The sequence below is a fragment of the Macrobrachium rosenbergii genome, chromosome 32, assembly GCF_040412425.1.
Source record: "Macrobrachium rosenbergii isolate ZJJX-2024 chromosome 32, ASM4041242v1, whole genome shotgun sequence".
Taxonomy (NCBI): domain Eukaryota; kingdom Metazoa; phylum Arthropoda; class Malacostraca; order Decapoda; family Palaemonidae; genus Macrobrachium; species Macrobrachium rosenbergii.
Genome location: NC_089772.1, coordinates 6494174 through 6519960, shown reverse-complemented (window position 1 = coordinate 6519960; position 25787 = coordinate 6494174). Strand labels below are relative to the sequence as shown.

The following is a 25787-nucleotide window of genomic DNA, read 5'->3' as shown; positions in this document are numbered from 1 at the left end:
TGTTCAGTTGCTAAGAGAAGCACTAATTAATATGAAATATGTAATACAGTACAAGGGAAATGGCCCATGGCCCGTAATACCATTGCGTAGTCAGGAGTTGGTCGATCAGCATATCCCTAAGATACATGTCTTGTTTCCTTGAGATATTTATTTTTTATTTGTGCATTAAACATTTGATAAACTGACAGATGCATATGGTAAGTAGTGTATATTTTGTGTAGGAATGTAGTCTTATTTGAAATTTATTGGTGTGGGTAGATATAAGTCAATAAGAAGCCAAACTAAAAGTTTCTTGTCATAAAAGCAAGAAGTGGCAAAAATAGCAATATTGACAAAAAAATGTGCTGAATCATAAGGGTCACTGAACCATAGAATTCTGAATTGAAAGGGGTTCAACCTGTGACTGATTGACACTATGGATATAGCATGCTTACAAACAGATTTTCAGAATACTGAAGTCTTTAGTTAACTTAAACAATGTATTATTTGTTGAGTGTATTTTCTGCTTTACACCTAGTCTTATAAGTCTTTTCCTGCCTATCTTCCCATCTTTAATTCAGTTTTGCTTCAATATTTACTTTTTTTTTGAAGAACAACCTTTTGGTGAACCCTTTGAGAGAGTAGACCTGCTATTTTGTGGTTTCATATAAGTAACTTACCAAGTAATTACACAGCTATAGTTTCAACTCGCGTGGCAGCCTTTATTTAAAAAATCGCAGTAGCCCTCCGATAGTTTAGTACTGGAAACGACTAAGAAGAAAACCTCATTCTGTGTATGCTGGCTCTCAAGTGACATCGGGGGTTTGCTGCAGCTTTTGTAACTGATTTTCAGTTTGTATGGCTGGATTTCGGTGAAGTATTATCGATTATTGTGAGAGCTTTCAGGATAAGTTTTCCAGTCTTTGTTGTTATTCTGTTTGATCTTGCTACTCTGCTTTTATGATGGGTGATCCTTGCTAGGTATGCCAAAAAGCTGGATTAGCTGAAAGTTTATAGGCTGTGCCACCAAGATTCTTAGAGTAGGTTATGATAAGAAATACAAAACAGTAATTATAATTGCAAAGTTATAATGGCATTAAAGGCATCATGTAATAATATTTTATCCATGTGTTAACACTTTTCATAAGAATCTCACCAGTATGTCAATAAAGTCATGAAACTTCAAAATATCAAAGGCATATTTTTATGCTAGGCTAATCCAGTGACATTCATAGCATGCAATATGTAACGAACCAAATACAGTACTTTATTATGTACTGTCACTGTATTACTGCAATGTAAATGCATGAAGGGTTCAGCGTAGCAATTTTATTCATTATTTGAGGTTTTAAAAAAGAACATACTGAAAACATTGACGTAGGTATAAAACATGTTTGTTACCGTAAATATCGTGAGTATTACTTCATGTATGGCAAATGTTGCTGTACGTACAGCATTTAAACAAATGACGAAGAATCCTTTTGGGTTTTCGTGAACTTTTTAATTTTATTAACTATGCAACACAGCATTTTAAAATACTTTTGTTCCATTTTTGTTGCATTTTAATATTTTATGTATGTCTTTATTTCACTGGACATTTTTCCTCACAGAACTTCTTAATTTATATTTTTAGAGAGTTTATAGTAACTGTATCCTAATTTTGTGAAATATACTATTTTAAATGTTTATTTCATTACTACTTGCAAGTTATCAAAATGTATATGAACTTGTTTCAGTTTTGTTATCTTAGAAAAATTATGAAGTAAAAATGATCTGGGAATTGTAAATTGTTCTGGGTTAAGCAAAAATATGGATTAAAAAGGACTTAATCACCTACTTTTTTGAGTACTGTAATGTGATGTGGGTAAAGGAGAGATTTTAATAAATTTTGTATTAATTGAATTTATTGTATTTATTTTTTTCAGAAATGTTGCAGGGGGTGCCTTTAGTAAAATTACTGTTGAGAACAACGATATAACTCTAAAGGAGATTCTCAACCGAACAATAACTAAAAGAAAAGACATGGTTAGAATTGTAGGTAGGTTTGAAAGTGTTAAAAATACTTTTATTCTTTGTGTGTTAGTTGCACCACTTATAATTGTTTCACTTTACTACATTGTTTTTCTTTTGTTTCTGAATTTACAACTTCTCAGTAGTCTTGTTACCAGGCTATCTACATCCACCATCCCCTCTTCCATCATTTATTTAACTCTGTAATTTTGACATACTATGTAATAATATGAATTTAATACATATGACTAATATCCATATACATTGCCATTAATCATGACTAGTGAATCACTATATGCATACAGTGATCCTCAGAAATATCAGATTATCCATTTTCTATTTCATAATCCTTCAGAGGCCCATGATTCTCATATTGCACTGTTTTCAAATAAACTTGTGCCTCCCACATACTATATCTGGCAGTTTTAGTTATACAGGCAGTCCTTGGTTATCGGCGGGGGTTCCGTTGTTGGTGTGTAATGATAACCGAAAATCGGTGATTTTCGGGGCTTATCGGCGCCTCTGTTAGGTATGTATCGGCGCCAGTACCCAATTATTGGCGCCAATAAGCTGAAATTGGCGGTTTTCGGTGCCGAAAATTGCTGATTTTTGTTGCTAGACAAGCCCCATTAACGACAGGTCCGGCGTACGATGTTCCGAGGTTACGCCGCTTTTCAAATATGTTCATCAAAAATTGTTTCCCAGTTTACGACACATGTTCCGGGGTAACGAAGCGTCGTACGCTGATGCGACGGAAGAAATGTGGCTCCAAAAAGGCAGAATAATCAAAATTTGGGAGTTCTTTGATGAAAAACTCAATAAAAATGCAGTTTACATTGTTTTCAATACACCAAACCGGGGACTGCCTGTATTAGCTGCTTGTAGGCAAATCTTTGTTCATGTTGGATGTAAGGGTTGCCCCAGATCTTGTACAGTATGCTTGCCTGATGGAATGTATGGTGGAGCCTAGTCTGTAGGATAAACTGAGATTTTCTCCAGGACAGTGATCCTTAGATTTAGGCGTAGAGGGCGTTTTGAAACTGTCAGACAGATATGAACTTCATTGGAGAAAAATTACAATTTTGCATGGTCCTGTCATAAATGTTTTTGCACCCATATTTTTTTATCCATGCCAATTCTGCATAATTTTGTAGGTCTCCCTGCCTTGTCTTTCTCCTGCTCCTATCATAGCTTCTACTTTTTTCATTATGTGTTCCTCACCCCTTGTCCAGAACATCTGCCTGTGAGATTTAATTGTTTTCCAGCCTTTCTACCACATCTCTCCATTACGTCCTGTACTCGAGCCTTAAATTCTAGTATTTTGTTGTCACATCTGTTCAGAATCTGGGTCCTTTTCTTTGTAAATGTCTGTGCTTGTACTGCACAGAGCAGAAAAGTGCTCATTTGCAAGTGGTATACTCCTGTTTACCAGTTGTCTAGATATCTCTTAATATTTATTAATCAACCCAGTAAAATTACCAGGAACATGTTCGTTCTCTTCCTTTTTGCTTGGTCTTTCTCAAATTGCCTCATGTTGTTGATTTTCCTATATGAAGTTGTACTGAAAATTCTTGGCTGTAACAATTTTTCTTAACTTCCCTGCAACACCTCCAGATATTTTCCTAGCAAGTTTTTGCAGTGATATTCCTATATGCTTTTCTTACTAGTGCATCCGCTTATCCTTTGCACATGATTGCCATAGTCTTTTCCTGCTCTTCTGCACTTTAGGAGAATAAAGAAGTGATTAGTACTTTGAATACCAAAACATTACTCTTTTTCAGTGAAAAGGTAATGATACTAATAATTTTTTGCTATTATAAAGCTTGTTTTTGCTGATGAAAAGGTCGATGCAGAGAATATGGACATGCTCTCAAATTTTACCTAGTAGGTAGGTACTGTATACAGTGTGCACAGTTCGTCATCCGGAGGTCGTCTTGCCCAGCTGTCCAACTTCCATCTTTTTATAATAGGGAGGAAATACCAGGAAAGAAGTATGTCCGTAAAGTATCACTTACAAGATGGAAAGCAGTCATCTAAATATAATACATGCATGCAGACTGGACTTGAGACCAGGTAGTGGGTTAAACCTTGCCTGAGTACGCAACCTTCCCTGCCACTTGCACTCGCTATACTTTGTCAGCTTCTTACTTAAAAGTAAATGAGAAAGAGATATAGTAAAAATGTCAAGAGGAAAGAGGGACATATAGGTATGTGTAAATTTTTTCTCCTCCGTCATCATACCCAGTCGGAATGTCTAAAAGGGTGAAGTATGTAGCAGCAGGAAAGCTTACTGATATTGTTGCTGCCGCTCAAAATAGCCCAAATTACAAGGATAAAACTCTTCAGTGTCTTCTTTCAAGAATACAAACCATCATCTTTTATATATAAATATTCCAGAAGAAGCTGGCAGTGTTTGTAAAGCTTGGTGATAAGGTGGTTAATTGTTGGCAGGTGGGTAATGGACAAGGTACCACCCAATCACCTGTTGGAAACTCAGCCCTTTTTCTTTGACTGCTGACTTGTCTGGATGTCTTGTTGTGCTCTGCATTTGACTGCAATTGAAGAATTAAATTTTGAAAATTCGCGGTAGCGCTACTCTTTTGTTTATTTTTGTGACTAGCCCCACCCACTTTCGGGCTAAGAGAGTGGAACAACTCAGCCAAGAGCTCAATTTGTTGATGCCTGGAAAGTCCATGTGAGGGGAGGAGGGCAGGCTCCATCCATAATTATTGGGTAAGTATATATAAAATTTTATTTTATGATAAAAATGTCATTTTCATATAAGTAACTTACCCAGTAATTACTCAGCTGAATCCATATTGACAGGCGGTGGGATTCTTGGACATAATGTACCCCAGAACATTAATAAAAGGTGATGATTTTGAGAACAGAGTAAAAATGGCCTAGCATTGGTACAATGCTTGTTGTTCCTTACCTGGTGGGAGAGCAGCTGCAAGTAGATACTGTTTTTGGGTGGCGCTCATCTCAACTTTGTAGCAGCGTGGCGGTATACCCAGGATCGCCTCTACTGAAGCGGGTACTTTGCAGTGAAGGAGTAGATCGATTGATGATGAAGTATTAACACAAGCTTTCGTGATGAAGGACATTTCCAAACGCCAACAAAGCAAAGAATATTGCCCCTGCCCAGGGTGCAGTACAAGAAACTTAACAACCAGAAAAAACAAACGCAGTCACCTACACCTTTCAGTTAAAAGCATACATAAATCCAGCACCTGACACTAAAAACTGGTGGGCACTCCTGGTACATAGTACCCCCAGGCTCCCCTTAGGACTCAATCAACCAAATTCAAGGCGAAGAGGTAAATAAAGGAAGGATTACTTCCTACACTTCCTCACTGAACACTACGCCAGCCACGGACAAAGGTCCTAATGTACTGCATTTTTCATAGACTGTCTCTACATCTCTTCAGTAATGCATTACGAAAACTGATTTACATTTCCAAAATGTAGGCTGTTGAATTGAAGAAAGGGAAATATTATGTTTAAAAGCTACTAAAGTAAGAACTGCTCTCACATCATGGGCTCTTACCTTTAGGACAGGTAATTCATCTTCATTAGTCTGGGAGTGTGCCTGCACAATGAGATCTCTCAAAAAGAATGCATTCTTAGATAATGGCCTCAATGGGTTCTTCACCAAGCACCACAAGTTACTTCCTGGACCTCTGATTTTCTCTGCTGAAGATAATATCTGAGAGCTCTCACAGGGCACAGAACTCTTTCTTCCTCGTCTGTCCCTATGATGTCAGATAAACTTTTAATAGGAAAAGAACGAGGCCAAGGTTGCACCAGGTTCTCGTTCTTTGCAAGAACACTCAAGAGGAGGGAACACAGTGGAACCCCTTGGGAAAATCCGATCCTTTTATGAATCGCCACTAAAAACGAAGTCTTTTTAGTAAGGTCCCTCAGTGAGGAAGAACGCATGGGTTCGAAGTGAGGACTTATAAAACATTTGAGGACTATGTCCAGGTTCCAAGGTTAAGTCTCTTCTTTTACTGTTGGTCATGCCGAATAATTTGATCAGGTTGGAGAGGTCCTGGTTCGTAGAAATATCTATACCTCTGTGCCTAAATATGGAACTAAGCATAGATCTATACCCCCGTATCATTGAGGAGGAGAGACCTCTGGAAGATCTTAAGTACAACAGAAAGCCTGCTACTTGTGCTAAAGTGGTCCTAGAAGACGAGATGTTTCGTCTTTTACACCATAGTCTAAAGACCGCCCACTTAGCCTGGTAGACTTTGTCAGTAGACTTACGTCTACATCTAGCAATAGCTTATGCCGCCACTCTAGAAGTCTTGCAGTATATTACTGAGTAAACAGCATCATCTTAATATTCTAAGTATGTCAAGTTTCTATATTTGCTCCAATCTCAGACCTTCTCCGCAATCTTTAAAACTGTGTTTTTCATGAGGGAATCTGTGAGAAAGGTAAGCACCGAAGGTGAAACGAGACACTGTTGTGCTCCACTGATTTAGGTACTGCAGGATAATTAAATATGTAAAACGAGCATGAAAAATATCTATTCAAAAATAATTGCCACCTGCTAAAGTATCCCGTATCCCATTCTCTGTACGGGACGTGCCAGGGAAAGTGGGTTATAATGATATAGGGATAACTTGCTCAAGATGTCCAGATTCTCTCAGGATTTTTGATAGTCAGAAAATATTTTTTTTTTTTGCTGTTTTCTCAAAACTTACTTTTTTCAAAACTAAATGATTATTTCTCCAAGAAGAGAGAACCCAGTTCAGTGAAACTTTTACAGAGTGTAGTATATCTTTATTTTTTCGTCAGGAAAATAACTTTTTTGTGCAACTTTTAATTTTGCATATTAACTTTGAGGTCAAATTTCTAAATTTCTCCATGAGAGAATTTTCATTGTTAGTTGTAGAGTAAGTGGTCAAAATTTGAAGCAAATCCCTTCAGTCATAAGGTAGAAACAGTCATATGCTTTATAATGGGGCCTTATGGTGTAGGCGTGCCCCTTAAGCAGGTTAATCCAACCTTTTATATTTTTTAACCAATGTGAGTAGCCTAGAGGATTCATTCTTAAATGATGTTGCACAACAAACTCAGGAGAGTGCAAGAAGCACAAAAAGATACTGACTGTATGCTATTTGGCCAGTGTGTTAAAATATTTGCATGTTGGAATTTTCAAAATGTCTCAAAGATTTATTCTGTTCCCAAGAAGCAAAACTTTATTATGTATGGTATTCTTTACTCGGCCAGTATAAGCTGTGAATGAGGTGACAGCTCATCAGATTCAAAATTCATCATCCCCACTCCAGTCAGTGCACGTACGTAGTTATGTTTCAGGCTTAGATAGTGTGTAGTACACTCTCCGCCTAAATGAAGAATGCACAAATCAGAATGATAGGGAACACTAAATTTTTAATATCTCTGAGGTTTTCCTTCACATTTTATGGTGGAGAGTGAAATTTGCTTGTAACATTGTGAATGAGTGGGGGAATGTTTCGTTTATTAATGGTTTTATCACATTAAATTTCAAATCCTTTTCAGGTGCTATCATGTTGATAATGGCAAGCATATTGTTTGTTGCTCAGTACTGAAAATTCTAGGCATGAATTAAATTGTAACCTTGAAGAGGCCAATGACACTTTTCCTTGAAACAGATTATGATTTTGCCTTTTAAGGTTAGCCAATCCCTAAAGTATTTTTTTATATGAATCTGTGAATTATCTGTTGTCTTGATGAGTAAAAAACAATAATAACTGCTTGTCCAGTATGGAAAAGTGACAGTCATATTGCAGTAGTCCCAAAATTTTTTTATGGAAACAAAATTGTGAAACATTTTAAAGTTTTGACAACATGATATTGAGTGAATCACCAGAGCTAATTGTTTTCATCAGCATAAAGAATTAAAACAGATAATCAGATTATGTAATGTTGCCTGATGTCTCACCAATGTTTTAGCAGAAATAATTGAAAATCGGTAATGGTCAAGTGTTTTGAAACCCAAATGAATTGATTTTTTTTTTACTGATTTCTTGAAGGATGCTCCTGACATCAAGAAACTTATCCTTTTATGAGACCATTTTTGATAGTTATTCACTTGTGGTCTATAAATATTGTTGTTACCAAAACTATTATGTACAGTATTAGATATTTTTTCTCTTCTTGGAGTTAAGCCATAACTTAGTTATTGTTAAAAGTCCTAATAATTTGCTTTTCAGAGCTTATAACTTTTGTTACTTTTTCAGAATCGGGCTTAGATTATCACTTGGAGAAGGATCACGAACCTGGTGTGGCTTTAGATCCAGAAAAGACGTTAGCTGATGTCAATTGTACTGAATTTGCTGTTGTAAGAGACAATAGTAAGTACACTGTTTAATTAATTAAGTTCTGTGATATCGAAAGAAAATGGGACGGCAATCATAGATGTTTAGCTCGGGTTTTTGGGTAGCTTTACTTACAGCATTGAAATTGTGTGTGTTTTACTATTAGTAGTGATTAGGTAGTAGTTTCTGAGTCATTATTATCAATAGAATATAAAGAAGTTAGAATCATTATTTTGCTATAAGTGAAAGTACTTGGTTCATTTATTGTATGTTAATACAGTTATCCTTTAATTCACATAACACTAAGCACACAATGTGAGTGAATTAAAAAAATGTGAAACTGTAAAAGAAAACAAAAACATTATAATCTAGGGGTGCAAATCTCATAACCACTGTTGATGAAGCCACATGGAGGAATGACATATTACTTTCCAGGCAAGGGGAGTGTAGTCTGGCCAAGTGCAGTGAGACCTTTCATCTTTCAAGCTTCAGTAAGTTGGTGTGGCTGGGAGACATTTGCCTGGAATAAAGTTATTTATGATTAATGAGCTTGTAATTATAAACCCTAAATACAGTACAGTACATAATATATGTTTTTTACTTACATGTACTGTATATTCTTGATTGTTAAGATAAAAATAAATGCCATGGAATGAAACAGTTGAAAAAATTAATCGGGGAAAAGTTAATAACTTGAGAATTCAATATCAGTAATATAGACAGGCAAAGATGTTTCATACACCTCAAACTCCACATGTTCTGCAACTATGCGAGTCCTTGTAATGGTTGAGTAGACCTCCTTATACCATACCACATAAAAACAGTATTGCGATAAGTTAGCTTTGATGGGCTTAAAATTACAGTGTCAGTAATCTACTGAGAGAGAGAGGGAGAGCTGTAAAATGTCTAAAATAGGTGGAAGTTATAAGAAATTATTATTACACAGAAATTTGGAAAAATGCATATTTTGTGAAGGACAGATCACATAATAAAAAGCACCATTGGGTCTGTAATGTTTGACAGTTTATACATAAACACATTCAGAGTGTGTAGCTTGTTATTGATTTTACCTGTCATTTTGTAATTCGCTGTGTCATTCCGATGCAGTATTAATATGTCTGTATTTTAGTGGATTATTTTTATGAATTTCATAATGCTGTAATTATGGGTATTTACAAATTAGCATTTCATGAAAATTATTTCATGTTGAGGCATGCCTACAGTTCACTTTTATTAAAGCAGTACAGTGAACCCCCCGTATTCGCGGGGGATGCGTCCCACACACCCCCGCGAATAGGTCAAATCCGCGAATGCTTAAAACCCCTCTAAAAACACTTAGAACTGCCCATTTTGATAGCTTAAACCAAGAAAAAACCAGTAAAAATGCTTATACCTGAGTATTTTAATAGTTTTATCACAAAAAGTGCATTTATTAATGAAAATTATATGAAAATACAGTAATTAGTGAATATTTCTCAGTGAAAAATACCGTGAATGGGCGAATTTTCTGCGAATGATGGCTAGATATGTTCCACAGAGAAACCCGCGAATGCGTGAGTCCGCGAACCATGAGAATGCGAATACGGGGTGTTTACTGTATTGGCTGTAAATAAACCATGAAGCTGAAAGATATATAATTGTTGTCATAACAACAGTGTGAATAAAGAATTATCACAGAATTACTGCTCATGTTGTATGAGCAATGTATGCCATAAAACATGCCTCTCTTGTACAAGCAGTCCCCGGTTATCGGCGGGGGTTCTGTTCTGAGGGTGTGATGATAACCGAAAATCGGCAATTTCAGTGCTTTTTCGGTGATTTTCGGGGCCTATCGGCGCCGAAAAGCGTCAATTTTTGGTTATCAGTACCTCTGTTAGCTATGTATCGACGCCACCCAATTATCGGCGCTGTTAAGCAGAAATTGGCCATTTTCAGCGCCGAAAATTGCCGATTTTCGGCGCTAGACAAGTGCCATAAAACCGGATTGCTGTTAACCGAGGACTGCCTGTACTTTCCCCACTTCTCTTTACCAACATCATAGTCTTCAGTGTACTGTCATAGGATTTTAGCAGTTAAAATCATTTTGATACTGAAAAGGTTATTGTGCACTTTCTCTTTAATTTAATAACACTTGAACTTTCCAGGTAAACGTGTGGAGATACCGCTCAATACAACTGGAAATAATATGTCTAGTGTAGAGGCAGTTTTGTACAGATCATACAAAGTGACATGGTTGCTCAAGTTTGGAAAATGTGAAGCGTGTCTTGGTATGTATCTTCCAAAAGATTTTATAAATTTTTTTCTGTACTATATTTACATTTAGCATATGTGACATTACAAAATACATTTATTTTATTTCTGCACCTTGTAGTAAAACTTGAGTTCAATACTATTTACTCTGATATTATTATATTACCATTTGAGATACCAGTGAGATCTGATGATATACATATGTCATCATTTGATATTCTGTTGGCATCGTCCACAGTAGATGACAAAGTGAATAAATTATAAACATTTTTGACATCAGGTAGTGCTGGGATGTTACTTGGATTATTTAACTCCATCACCCCTAAAAGTAATGGTATTTCGGAAAGGATTATTATTAAAACCAGTTTTATGTAGAGAACAAAAGTTTCCTTATTTTTCAATAGTTTCCTTGTTTTTTAGATGTAATAATTAGAAATGTCAATAATTTGGGTGGTTTGAGCAAAACGATAATATCACCAAAAATGAAAAACTCACGTTTTCAAAATGAAATTGCTCCAAGTACCTGGCAGCTTTTAAGCAGGTGGAGGGATGTGAAAAATCTCCAGGAGTATGGGGATAAGGCAAACTCTTAATTTCACTATTTCATTACTAAGTGTGTGGCATTCTTCTGTCTTGGTGGTTAGTTGGCGTTGTAGAAGGGATCTCCTGAAACTCCTGGTGTCACTTTTGTTGCGGGCTGAAGGGTCGTGCAGGCGTAGATTAGTATAAATAGACAGTAAATCCTTTTTTAAACATTTGGTGTTGAAAGTGATAGCTGCATCAGCGGCATTCAGTTTGTATAGTTTTCTGTTTTTCTGATAATTGATTTTGCTGGATGAGTGTATTCTGCCAGTAACATGCCGATGTTTGTCATTCTTGGAGAGGAAAGCAGGTTACAAAATTTGGTAGTTTTATTTCTGATGAATACACTTTATCTTTCTATGTTAAAATTTTCTTCTCCAAATTATCCCTCACTTTATCATGTCATGCAATCCTCTTCTTTCCTTCCTTCTCACTCATCCCTGCTGCATGCCCATATTATCTCAATCTTGATTTTTTATCATATCAATAGTCTTAATGTTCTTTAACCACAATAATATATCTGATGGTAACAGTTGTAAAACTTTATAAAACTATATAAAAGCTTTCAAACCCTTCCCTGGGTTCATCTCAGTTAAATTTAACAGAAAATGCACTGAGGTAAACTAAAGATGCCAAGAATGGCTGTCCCGTGTAGTCAGAACTCCGATGGACATGATGATGAAGAAAGTGGTCAACTAGTCAAACTAGGTAGTTTCCACTACTCTGTTGTTATTTCTGGCTGCTATCCTGCTGGATCTCCGAAAGGGCTGACATGATGTTGCAAGTAATATCTCATCAGGAGGAGTCGAAGGTGCAGTGGGTACAAACTTCTGTGCCTGGGAATGGAGATGAGAGGCAGAGGCAGCATCAGGTGAAGGAAAAACAGAGCCTGTCCTAAAATTAAAATCTAACAAACAATCTGAATATGTAAAAATTAACAATTGGGTCCTCATTAACAAATGACTTGTTACACTTGAAGGACGCTACCAAGTTGATGGCGGTGCCTTTGACTAAGCGTCTGGTGTTTTAAGTTGTTGCTTTTGAAAATAATACTGGCTGCATTCCACTCGGGTCTATGATCATTGTTGAATGCGTGCATAACTATTGCGCTATTTTGTGAATGCAATGAGAAAGCTCGCTTATGTTCCCCAAAGCATGTAGTTAGACCTTGTCCACTTTTGCCAAAATATTTTTTTTACTATCTTTGCTGGGTAATTCTTAAACCCCTGGCATTATGGGATTTTTATCATGGTTGTTATGTCCTACTAGGTTATGTCTTAACGTATTATCATATTTAAACACAATTTTAGTGACCTTCTGACTTTTGTTTACCAAACCATTAATATTCTTTATGTTAGGATTGCATGGTAAAGATATATATCTTTTTAGTTTTCCCCTGTTGCTATCTTTGGGTAAATAGGATGCTAGCACGTGAGATGGCATTCTCAATAAAATGGGAGGGATATCTGAGGCTCCTGAATGTTGCCAAACGAAATTAAAAGCAATATGGTTGTGAATTTTACCTTTTGAGCTTTTAGGATTTGTGACCCCGAATATGTAGATGGAGAGCAACATGTAATGGTAACATTCAGGAGCCTCAGATATCCCTCCCATTTCATTGAGAAGGCCATCTCGCGAGCTAGGAGGTCTTGTATTTACCCAAAGATAACAACAGGGAAAACCAAAAAGATATATATCTTTACCATTCAATCCTAATGTAAAGAACATTTGTGGTTTGGTAAACAAAAGTCAGAAGGACACTAAAATTGTGTTTAAATATGACAACATTTTAAGACATAACCTAGTGAGAAACAAACAACAATAAAAATCCCAGTGCCAGGCATCTATGAATTAACCTGTAAAGATGTAAAGGAAAATATTTTGGTGAAAGTGGACAAGGTCTAACTACACGCTTAGGGGATCATAAGCGAGCTTTTTCATTGCATTCTCAAAATAGTGTAATAGTTACGCACGCATTTAACAATGATCATAGACCCGAGTGGAATGCAGCCAGTATTATTTTCAAAAGCAACAATGTAAACACCAGACACTTAGTCGAAGGTGCCGCCATCAACTTGGGAGAGTCCTTCGAAGGTAACAAGTCGTTTGTTAATGAGGACCCAATTCTTAATTTATACATACTCAGGTTGTTTGTTAGAGATTTTAATTTCAGGACAGGCTCTGTTTTTCCCTCACCTGATGCTGCCTCTTCCTCTCCTCTCCCTTCCCAGGCACTGGATAGCATGAGGGAGTCTGTACCCATTGCACCTTTGACACCTCCTGATGAGATATCACTTGCAACATCCTGTAAGCCCTTACGGAGATCCAGCAGGATAGCAGCCAGAAATAACAACAGAGTAGAGGAAATTACCTAGTTTGACTAGTTGACCACTTTCTTCATCACTGTGTCTGTCAGAGTTCTGACTGCTGGGACAGCCATTCTTGGTGTCTTTAGTTTACCTCGGTGCATTTTCTGTTAAATTTAACTGAGATGAACCCAGGGAAGGGTTTGAAAGCTTTTATATAGTTTTATGAAGTTTTACAACTGTTACCATCAGATATATTATTGTGGACCTTAAAGAACATTACTTGTGCCCTAGTAATTGAGATTTTTACCCAATAATCTTAACATAATAATAAGAAGAGTAGGTCAAGAGAAAAGGCTAAGATTACAACATCCAAAGTAACATCCCAGTATGATATGTTTCTCAAGATTCCATTTCCAGTGTGATCATGGACATGGGGAACTGGAGACATGAATTTATGAAATAATGTATGAGCGAGAGTTGTGAGGGTAGCTTGAGATGCAGAGTTCCAGTTTACTTAATTTATAACTCTGTAGTCTTGCTGTGTCTGCTTTATTATGACATCTTCAAACATAAGCTTACCAACATTGCTGCGTATGCATGCATATCAGAAGATTCTCTATTCCATGAACATCAACAGTAAGAAGTTGACTGGCACAAAAATGAACATATGACCCAGTTCCCTCTGTCCTGTGAGCATTCCTCTTGCTGTGACATCACAGAAGAAGAAAGTCTCAAAGGCCTCTCAAAGCAAAGAGAGGAGCCAGGTATGTGGAAGAAGGCTATTGCATTGAAGCTGTAGACAGGTATCTGGGTGCAGTAGTTGTGGGTGATTCATATGGAACTAGAAGCAGCTATGAGAAGAGATCCAAGAGGCACACTGCTGTAGTCAAGAGTGTTGTAGTGGCATTGCAGGGTCCTGGCAGGATAGGCACTGGCAAGTGGAGCAAGGCAGGGAGTGGAAAGTTTGTTGGGCACTTGCGCTCAACTGGCAGCATGCGTATGGTTTAATGTGGGCACGTATCCAGAAGTGTAGCTGGAAACAGATGCAAGACCAAGACTGGCCTAGAAAATGGAGGAAATTATGCATCCTAAATAGGAAGCAAAGGCTCCAAAGGTGAATGGTGAAAGCAGCAACAGGAGCAACAATAGATGAAAAGAGGCTGCAAGCAGAAGTCTTACTGAATTTACTAACAGCAAAACACACTTGTGATAGGAGACAGGAGGAACTGAAGGCAGCAGGTGAAAAGAGACAATGTCCTTACAGCTGGTGCTTTTGTGGGGAAAATGATAAACAAAACTGGCTGTATGATCGCATGTGTGTGTGTAGACTGATGTCAAGTGACAGTGAACAGTAGCTCAGTAACTAGGTGATGAAAGTAGAAATGCTGCTACCTGTTTGCAGAGGATAGTTTATTTCAGAACCTGAACAGTAAACCTTGGTTGAAACCCTTGGGATCCTGTAGAAGGGCTAGGGAGCCACCAGACAGTAGTTAAACTTCAGTTTGAGTCAGTCGGAAGAAACTGTCTGGGAACCACATAGCAATAGTTACTCCCAAGCAGGAGAGCAGAGATATGAAACATATAAAACCATTGCTTCTTCACTGCACAAGAGAGCAAAGGATGCAGCAGTCCTTGTTTTATATTGCCATTGTTCTCCTTCCAAAGAAATGGGCAACAAAGGAAGTAAAGAACCAGAAGACTAAAAATGCTTATGACAATATCAGTGGTAAGGAACAGCAGGAAACTTGGACACTCCAACATTGCTAATGCAGTGGTTGCCAGACCAGCAGAAACTGCATGCATGGAAAGTCAAAGAAAGCACTAACGCAAAACTGCTAGCTTTGCCAGCAGTACTTGAATGCATCCTGACAGAATTGAAAATGTTACAAGAAAGAACAGGGATGTCTATAAAATAGGCTAAATTAGAAGTGAAAGTGAGAGGAATTCAAGATCCTGCTAAGAAACACATATTCTTCGATAAGAAGAACCAATAATAAAACAAAAACGCATACAGATAGAAGTAACAAAACGCAGAAAAATAAATCTTGAAATAGGTGCTTTACAGAAAAAAACTACAATGGTAAAGAATCATGCAACAGGTACAGTATAAATGACATGAATAATATTTTATCAAATTCATTTGAAATATTAATGCAAATAGGAGCACAAGAAGTTACAACTGCAGAAGTAGCAGAGGAAATAATAAATTCAAACAGGTAAAATCACATGTGCTGGAGGATGGAGTTCATCATATCAGAGAAAGAGAGACACACATAATTCTGACGTTTCTTCAAATAAGCCATACTCGTTTGATACGTGGACACTTAATGAACAGTCCACATAACCCTTCTTCTGAATGCTCAGAATGCAAAGTGATAATAACAGTCAAATGTGTTGTTTTGATGCCCAAAATATAACCAACAGTGATTATCAACTTTTGGAAATAAATCGATGTGGGAAATTTTGTCAGAATCTACATTTTCAATTATTCCAATTTTAATATTCATGAAAAACTGTAATTTAATTGATAAAATATAAAAGTAAGTAAATAATGAAAATACCAAAACCATCAGGGTGATTAATGAATAAAAAAAAAAAGATTTAAAATGTTATTTAACTTACTCTGAATTTTAATATTCCTTTTTTTTTAGTGTGTGTATGTATGGAAACACGAGTAAATGTCTTTAATGTGTGCAAGTGTTCCAGTGTAAAACCATATGCCTTTGTGCAGTTTTTAATTTCATTTTCATTCATTCATCACCACGCCAAATGACCTGTATGGACCAAGTGCTTGGCCTCTGGCCCAGACCTGGTATTTCATTTTAATCCTTCAGGCCAGCCCTGTGGGAGCTGATAGTCAGCTTAGTGGTATGGTTAAACTATTTTAATAATAATAATACAGGCTCCTATGAAGGGGAGCTTTGCTGGAAGGGACATGAGGATAGATCGCCCTCCCTATTAAAAGTCAGTCTCCATTTATGAAAGTGTAGGTTTGTATTCCCGTTGGAACAAATTAAAGATTTTTAAAGTAATGTATTTTTTGTAGGATACAAACTTGCGCTTTTCATAAGGGGAATTTTTACCTGCCTCAACCACCCCTCTATTCATTGATCTGTCACTAGCAGGACAAGTTAGGTTGGTTGAGGCCGCTTGAGGGCACAGGCCTATGCAATAGGATTTTGTTTATTTGTAACTTGGTAAGAGCTGGTGTACTATGCTCAAGAAACTCCATTTATGAAAGCTTAAGTTTGTATCCAAGGAAAAGTACAAATTATTTACATTATTTGTATACTGTTACTTAATTTTACAGTAGTAAAATCAAGTTGATTTATTTTCTGTATTACAATACAGCACTTACACCAGTCTCTGCAAAGTTGAAATTATGGTATACCATGTAACTGAAAGCCGTTTCTGTTCAATATTAAAGCAAGCCAGCAGGTGAAATTGATATATTAACAGCACTGAATTATTTGAGTGCTGCTTCACTGATTATCATTTTATGAATGGTGATATCCAAAAACAGTGTGGTTAGTCATTTACACTTTTTTTCAGGCATATCAGGAGACAAGCTTGAGGTTCACCCTCTTCAGCAAAAGGTTGGTGGTGGTTTATTGCCATTACGTAGCCCACACCCGGTTACCTACAATATGGAACTAGTCGTTGATTGCTCTCGGAAAGCAGAAAAGAAAGGTGTGTTCATATTTTTTCTGCATTGTGTACATAATGTCAGTCCTTGGTGATTATGTTGCTATTAAATTTTGTTATAGAAACTAATATATTACAGTAGTTCATATGTAGCACTTCACATTCTGTTGTTAGATACATACTGTACTGCTTAATTTTGGTTCTGTGGAGCCCCAGAAATTGGGATTGATGTGTCCAATGCTTTTCATTGAACAGGTAAAATGGAAATTCAAGTGACATGTCGTGGTGAGAATCGTTTCAAGGACTATGTGTTTGAGTGTGAAGCCAAAATTGGTCAAGAAATTCTTGATAAATGCAAACATATCTTTGATTTGCGGTCTAGCACAGCACGCAAAGAATTTTGGCGAGAAAGGAGAAGACACAGTCTTTCAATGCGGAGAAGACCGAGGCCTGTAAATCATATTAATGAAGTATGATGATTGTTAGTGCTTCCACGTATCCATTGCATTGTAATATAACAGCAATATGAGGATAAAGCAGAACATTTCCACTGTGTTGTGGGCCAAAAACATAAAATGTTCCAAGAAGCTGTTTCTTCGTAGCCTCGACTACATCTCTTAGCTTGGGGTGTTTGACATTTGTATCCTAGAGGGTTTCCCATGCGAGCAAAAAGGGTATCGTGATCATGGTGTGATATAAAGTAGTCAGCTTTTCATTGACAAAAAAGAAGACATGTAAGATAGTTCTGTGTATTGTTAGAATTAAGAGTTCCTCATTTTTGATGAATAAAACTTTTTCAAGAGTTTGATATGCCTTAACATAGGAGCTGATTTGTATTGAAAGTTTTTACTCTGAAATGTGGACATCATTATGTCCTTTTATTATAGGTATACTGTTAGTATATCTGATTGAATTTAGGGTTTGTTAAATGCATTCTTGGGTCATTGCTTTCTGTTTTCCTACAGGATGTAGGCCATGACAGAATTTTAAACAGCTTGAGCAGAGCAAAGTAAAGTTATTTGTTGAAATTTTATAATACCTGTAATTAGATACAGATGTAACATTCTAAAGAAACAAATAGAAGACATGGGGGTTTATACCACTGACATGTTACATTCCAATTTAGATCCAGAAAAGAATGGACTGTCATTCTAGTCATTTTTTTTTATGTCAGGTTTGATGTGTCATTCATTTGTAAAGCAATGAAAGTTATGTCTCCGATTTATTATAAACTTTTATTTCAGCCTTAATTGTAAATTTGTAAGAAGCAACTGTTTCAGTGTTTCTGCCTTTTGATTTGAAATAATGCTGCTATTAACCCATAGCAATCCAGATTTATATATATTATATATATATTGTCATGAAGTGTTCCAAGTACCTAATCACAGAATTCAAAAATTTACCTCACTTCAGCCAGATACCTGAACTCTCATAACAAGAAAAATTATGACTGAATACTCTAGAGGTAACAGTGAGTCCTTAAAAAGTTTATTAATCACATGAAAAATCAAACTAAGTTTATCAAAACGAGTGTGAGGTATCAACAATTAAACAAGAAATATACTAGAGCGAAAAGGCATCACTCCATCAAACAACTAACTTTTTCCTTGGTCTTAATTCACTTCAGCAAAACTAAAGGAACAAAGCATGTTGGTTACTATGCCTTATGCACACAAGTAATCCTATTCACTGGTGGTCAATAAATGAAACAATTTTTGAAAATTTTAAATACAAAAATTTATGTTTAAATTCAAAATTTATAGTTAGAATTCACAATCCGAAAAAATTTACTATTATGTGAAAACAACACAAAAATATAATTCTTGAGTTAAATTACAAAGGTTAATTGATGAAGAAATTAGATCAATCAAGCAAAATTAAAACTATCAAGAATTACTCAAGATTTGAAAAGAAAATCTAAGTAAATGAAAATTAAATTAAGTATGCAATGTTAAATTATTAAGAAATACTTAAATTGCTAATAAATGTTAAATTACCACTATATAAAATATGAAAAATTGAGATTTCAAACACAAGAACACACAAAAATGCACAAATGATTTACCATAGACAATTTAACCAAGGCAAAAATTCCTCAATATACCTTTTTATTTTTATACCATGGTAATAATAAGTAAAATTCACTTTATTGTACACAAGCTTGGGAAAACTTTTGCAAAATCACCCAAAATGCAGCGCTTGAGATTCACAAAACACTTTTTTTTTTAGGCGCCATTACAAACATACACACTTTTCCTACATTCAGATCTCAAAAGGTAAGTAGGTAAGTTTGATATCAATGACCACACAAATAGTTTATGTTAATAACTTCTCTCTTTTGGAGAAAGAGATAGAGAGGGAACCACACAAAAGATCTCTGAAATCAGAATGAGCAAACTTTAGGATTCCAGCTATAAGAAAACCATCAGATGACATCATTATTAAGGGATTTTGGGAATGAGATAAAAGAGAGAATTCTAGAAAAGGAAGATGATGACACTTCCAGAGCAAAACATTTTGAACTGCAATCTTACAAAACATGATGTACTTGATCGAGACATGCTTTTACCCTCAAAAAGGCGTACGTGACTCAAAGAGAAAATCTTATGGGACACGATCAGAACAATACATGTAACATTGGGGAATCATTCATCTTTTTCTCATATAAGACAAAAATTTTACACGGCACGACTTTTATCCCAACCTGTCAAAGCGTAACTCGAAACAAAGCGCTCTCATATCTTGACTGATGACAGATACAACATCTGGTCTAACTTAAACTCTCTCTCCCACTACTACGCTATCATCAAGTAAGATGATATTAATTCTAAATTATGCTGTTAAGTTACCTAAATCATTAATTCTTGTGAGATCTGACATTACACTACATACGATATTTCAACAACTATTATAATTACACTTAACATATGATAATTAGAACAGTAAATATATCAAAATCATGGAATGATATACATATTACAAGGCAATATCATTAAATTATATACATATATATATTATATATATATATATATATATATATATATATATATACATGGTATATATATAATATATTATATATTAGTCTGACCTCTTTAAACCAGCTCCCTTGGAAGCAGGCCACTGCCAGACTGCAGAAAATCCCCGATGACAGAAATCATCCTTATGTAAACAAGTCTTGCCAGCTCATTCCACACACACACACATATATATACAGTATATATGTGTATATACACATACAGTGGACCCCCGAATTTACGGGGGTATATGTACCAGACACCCCCTGCGAATACTTAAAATCCGCGAATGGTTGACACCCCCTCTAAAAATGCTTATTGTGTTAATCTTTGAAATTATATCATTAATATAATTTCAAAGTCATCTTAAACATTACCCTTAAAATATATATATACATACTCCTAACCCTTCCAGCCAAAACAGAAAGATAGAATGAGTTACCACTAAATTATATTCAGCCAGCACAAGAGAGAGTGAGAGAGAGTTTATCTCTTTAATCTCTCGAGGAATGTTAATCCATTTCTTGTTAAGCAACTGACAACAAAAAAATTTATGTTCAATTTTTGTCTTCCAAATATTTACCTTTAAGTTTTTGAAACACCATGAACAAAGTATCAATTTATCTAGCTATCTATGTATTTATCACATTTTACCCTTTGGTGAGAGAGAGAGAGATTTTTCAGTATACATATCCTTCATGGTGGTTGGCAACACTGACCACCCAACCGTTGCTGTCAGGTTACATGGCATGATTGACAGGTTCACCCTCCCCCATGAGCTCCAAGACTCGGGAAAAAAGATGGGGAGTGAAATTTGTTTGTTTGAATTTTTTCATTTACTTACTACGGAAATGCATAAATGTTGTAAGTACAGTATATTATTATTATTATTATTATTATTATTATTATTATTATTATTGCAAATCTTCTTCACAATCCCGTGAATATGTTGATAAAATACAAATCCACATTTATGTAAAGTACTGTATTTACAAATACTAAAGTGAATTCCAGGAGCTTTCGAGAGCCTGCTCAGCTCCCATCTTCAGCTAGAAGAAGGGAGCTGAGCAGGCTCTTGAAAGCTCCTGGAATTCATTTTATTATTTGTAAATACAGTACTTTACATAAATGTGGATTTTGTATTATTATTATTATTATTATTATTATTATTATTATTGTTGTTAAACAAAATAGCAGTTTCAACAGCATTTATTTTATATAGTAAACGCTAAATTCGTCTTATCAGACGAATTGAGTGTTTACTATATAAAATAAATGCTGTTGAAACTGCCATTTTGTTTAACAAAACCTGTACAGTATTAAAGAAGGTCTTTTTCTTAATATTATTATTATTATTATTATTATTATTATTATTTGAAAATTAGTACTTATCATTAGGTAAATAATTTATTTATATTACAAAACCAATAAATATCCCATAACAATTCTCTCATCTCAGTAAGAGAGAGAGAGAGAAACTGAAATAGGAAGGGAGAAAGAGAGAGAGGAACGTTTTGTATTATTATTATTATTAACCATGATGTTGGCTGGTCCTTTGTTGACCAGCTCGTCTGGTATGAGTTCGGGGGTGGCGTCAGGCTGCCTGGAGGAGGCGTCCAGGGCTCCGGTGGTGGGGTGGGTCATCTCGGAGGGTTGGACATCTACTGAAGGCTCGGGAACGGTGGGAGGCTAGAGAGCGGGATGCTTTGTTGTCTTGTTTTGTCCGATGGCTGACACACACACGTGTACCCATAGGACCACCATGCGGTCCCTTACATTATCATTACAGGTACAGTATTATTATTATTATTTAATCTTATTGCTGTATTTAATCTTATTACTATTATTACAGGTATTGTACAGTATTATTGTTAATCACAGTAGCTGGGGAGGAGAGTATAATCTGTTGTTGCTTACGTGTGAAATTCGGATTTTAAATATTTTTACGATGATTAGAGATGAAACATCAACAGTGATAAAATATTTTCTTGTGTACTGTTATATGTGCGATAATCATAGAGTCAACTAAACTTGTGATGAAGTACGGTACAGTAAATCAGATATAGAAAAAATATGGCAACAAGTACCTACGTACGCACACACTCATTTGGGACAATCAATTTTTTTATATAGTACATATTACGATGATAATAGGTCTGTATAATAAAACATTATAAATTGGTTCTGTAAGTGAAATAACGTTTATCGATGTTTTGCTGTTTTTTCCTTAAATGTCGGGACAATCGTTTTTTTTTATACATTACGATGGTAATAGATCAATATAATAATACAATATAAATGGATTCTCTGAGTGAAAAAGCATTTTATTGATATTTTGCTGTGTTTTTCATTGAAGGATATGTGTACTGAGAGAGAGAGAGGGAACTGAAATGTTTACATCAGTAAAAACAATATAAATGTTGGGACGATAGTTTTTTTTATATATATTATGATGATAATAGATCAGTATAATAATACAGTATAAATGGATTCTGTAAGTGAAATAAAACTGATTTTTCACTGTGTTTTTTCATTAAAGGATAAGTATACTGAGAGAGGTTGAACTGGGGTGTTTACATTGGTAAGTTGTGGGATTTTGATTTAACATTTTATTGATATTTTGCCTTGTTTATATTAATATTTGATAATTAGTAAATAATTTTTCATCACAAAAAAATATATTTAGTCAGGAAAATAAAATGAAAATACAGTAATTAGCAAATATTGCTCTATGAAAAAATGAGCGAATTACTGAATTTTCCATGATACAAATGAAGATAAGATACACACAAGAACCTGCAATTAACTGAAGGCGCAATTGCCGACCCAAACTCCCACCATCTGGCAACCTGCGCACTAAGGTGGTCTGAGAAGACCTCTTTGGCCTCCGGTGTGCAAGTTTTTATGCACAACATGATCGGGTGCAGAAGGGCCATCTTCATTTTACCGTCTGCCACACCAAGTGTGGAAAAAATTTCCACCCTCTTTTTAGGGGTTTGTTATGGTCAAATGTATTATTTTCTTATATGATTCATTTACCTATATTCTTGGTCATTTGCATATTTATATATTTATATAATAATGACTGATTAAAGACCCATCAAAGAATGGTTTTTTATGCCGAATTATAAAGCAGTAGAAGTCGGGCGAGTGATGTCTTGATTGACATATCGAATGCAAACAATAACAAGAGTGGCCTCTTTAGACTTCCATCTAATGAAGGTAACATCTATTTATTTTTTAATACATGCAAAAAGTGATTGTGATTAACTTGATAAAGGAAGTTCTTTGCAAAGTGATATTGTAAATGCATTTAATGTTTAAATCTTTATAAAAATCTCATTATCAATAAATGTGTAGCATGTCAGGAGACCCATGTAATGTTAAACATTTAGATTTTCCTGTTAACATATGTTTACGGCAAATGATCTTTAGACAGTAATACATTTTTAGATTCATGTTAGATTTTACCATTGATTGAATGAATATAATATATAGGCGAGCATGGAAGTCAGTGGTGAGGAAATGTGGCAGCACTGGGTTGATTCTATGTAGTCGTTGCAGGACAGGAGACTGAGCCCTCTTGTAGGTAGTCATTGTAGGACAGGAGACAGCGCCCTCCTTTCCTAAGTCCTTTATATTCTATCCCTGTGCCAACAAGAAGTATTCTGGCCGAGATCAGCTATAAGAGAATTATTTTTAATTAGTTGGTCTCTCTTATGGAGCCCTGGGGGTACCATGAGAGTGTAACTCCTTTGAGGGGGAACAGTGGCTACCAAAAATATATAAATTTCTCACTCACCTCAGGATTGATCCTGGGTCTTTCAAGTGAAAGGCAAGGCCACTGACAACTAGGCCATACAAGTCATAAAAGAAGTTGGAACATAATTACTGCTGTACATAAGACTTTACCTGGGCAGGCTAATGCCTCCCATACCAGGGTTCAGTCCTGATGTGAATCAGAAATTTATTTCTGTTCCACACGTGATTGTGTTTTATTTCTATCAGAGCCACTCGGGATAATTTGAATGAAATGCTGTCAGTTGGGTTACTGCTGAGTCGGGAAGTTGGGGAAAACACGAGACTAACTGAAACCACAAATGCTGAAATGCGATATAGTGGGATCTGTGTAGTGTGTGTGTGTGTGTGTGTATATATATATATAATGTATATGTACGTATTTAAAACATATACACAGTATATATATATAAGTAATTCCCGGTTCCAGGTTACAGCTGATGTTCCGAAGTTATGGTGCTGTAACTTGGATTATAGTGCCATAACTAGGAATACTGCGCTGATGTTCCAAGGTTCCCCACTAGATCGGGGTTCAGAGCGATGACGTCACATGGACCATGCCGTGGCTGAGTTAGCTGTGAAACTTCCATAAAATAAAGGAACCATCTTTCTGATTTGTTTTTTCAATCTTTTCACAGGTTTATATTTTGTTCCTCTAGGAAAATAAAAATCAGATTACAAATATGTAATTTTATTAAATTAAAACAACCAAACAAATATTTTACACAGTAAATAACTAAAATTTGTCATGCAGTAGACATTAAAATTCATACAATAATTAATGATATACACAGTATATATTTCATTTATGTTATTAACCATTGCTAGCTTTTTCATTTTATTCTGCACTTTCCTTGAAGAGCTGATATTCCTGTTCAAAATGCAAATTCTTAAGAATTTATGATATCTAACAAAAAAAGTAATGCTTTCGTAAGCAGCCAAAACAGTGTTCAATACCATCTTGATTTAGCCTATAAGTGAGAATATATGGTGTATCAAATTTATCTTTGGCCATTCATGATGTAATTAAGCCTTTTTGGAAGGGTAAGTCTTTGTTTTTAATTACTTTAATTTCTTTAGATGCCCGAATCATATCTTGCATTGTTTTATTTTATGAATCCAGATTCAACCCATATGCATTTCTTGATGGCTTCCTATCATGAGCCACTCGGAAATTAAATCAAACAAACCAGGTATCTACAATAAAAAAAATTCTATATAGTTAATGTTATGAAACAAATCTTTTTTAATGATGTTTCAAGACTGAAAATAATGAAATGTTGATCTTCTCAAGGACGGAGTCTTCAGTCTGCTGAAGTTCGGTGTCAAACTACTTGCAAGGCCTCCTTTCCTCGATGGTGGGGATGATGGTCACATCATCATCATCTCTACCAGCAGCATCATCTACATCAGGGGCATCAGGAATGGCAGCGGAAGCAGCAGTGGACCGTAGAGAAAGAAAAAGGGAAATGTATTAATAATTCTGGAAACAGCATATATGAAAAATGAAAACAAACAACATATGGAACCAATACAGGCCAGAACAGTTACCTCTTTCAATCCAAGGGTCTTCGGCTTCTTCTGACAGACAATGTGTAACGAAAGAAGCTGAACGTCGTCAGGATCCACCTCTCCCTGTCCGTCAGGTCCCTCATTGCTTCCTGGCCGCTCATGGTCCTGGTCAACTGCCCATACCTAGTTCCTATGGACTTCAACCATGTGTTCAGCTGAACTTGGCCTTTTAAGCCAGAAACTACGTCCTTGAACTCAGTGAGGTCCCTGTCATACAGAAAGAGGTTTGCCTGCAGCCATTCCCCCAACATCCTCTCATTGGCACTGGATAAGAAAGTCTTGTGATATTGGTACCCAGACCCCTCACAATG

General features: G+C 35.8%; 1 protein-coding gene across 6 annotated transcripts in view; it reads left to right on the top strand.

The window, feature by feature from the left end:
- The window catches only part of Sin1 (SAPK-interacting protein 1), a 563667-nt gene extending 545350 nt beyond the window's left edge, over positions 1-18317 (top strand). For all 6 annotated transcript variants that reach the window (XM_067132769.1, XM_067132770.1, XM_067132772.1 and 3 more), the window contains 5 exons: positions 1905-2017; positions 8229-8342; positions 10451-10573; positions 17000-17137; positions 17348-18317. In XM_067132769.1, the coding sequence (XP_066988870.1) occupies positions 1905-2017; positions 8229-8342; positions 10451-10573; positions 17000-17137; positions 17348-17568 (709 nt within the window). In that variant the 3' untranslated portion in view covers positions 17569-18317. The remainder of the gene's footprint in view (positions 1-1904; positions 2018-8228; positions 8343-10450; positions 10574-16999; positions 17138-17347) is intronic.
- Positions 18318-25787: the final 7470 nt, after the last annotated feature.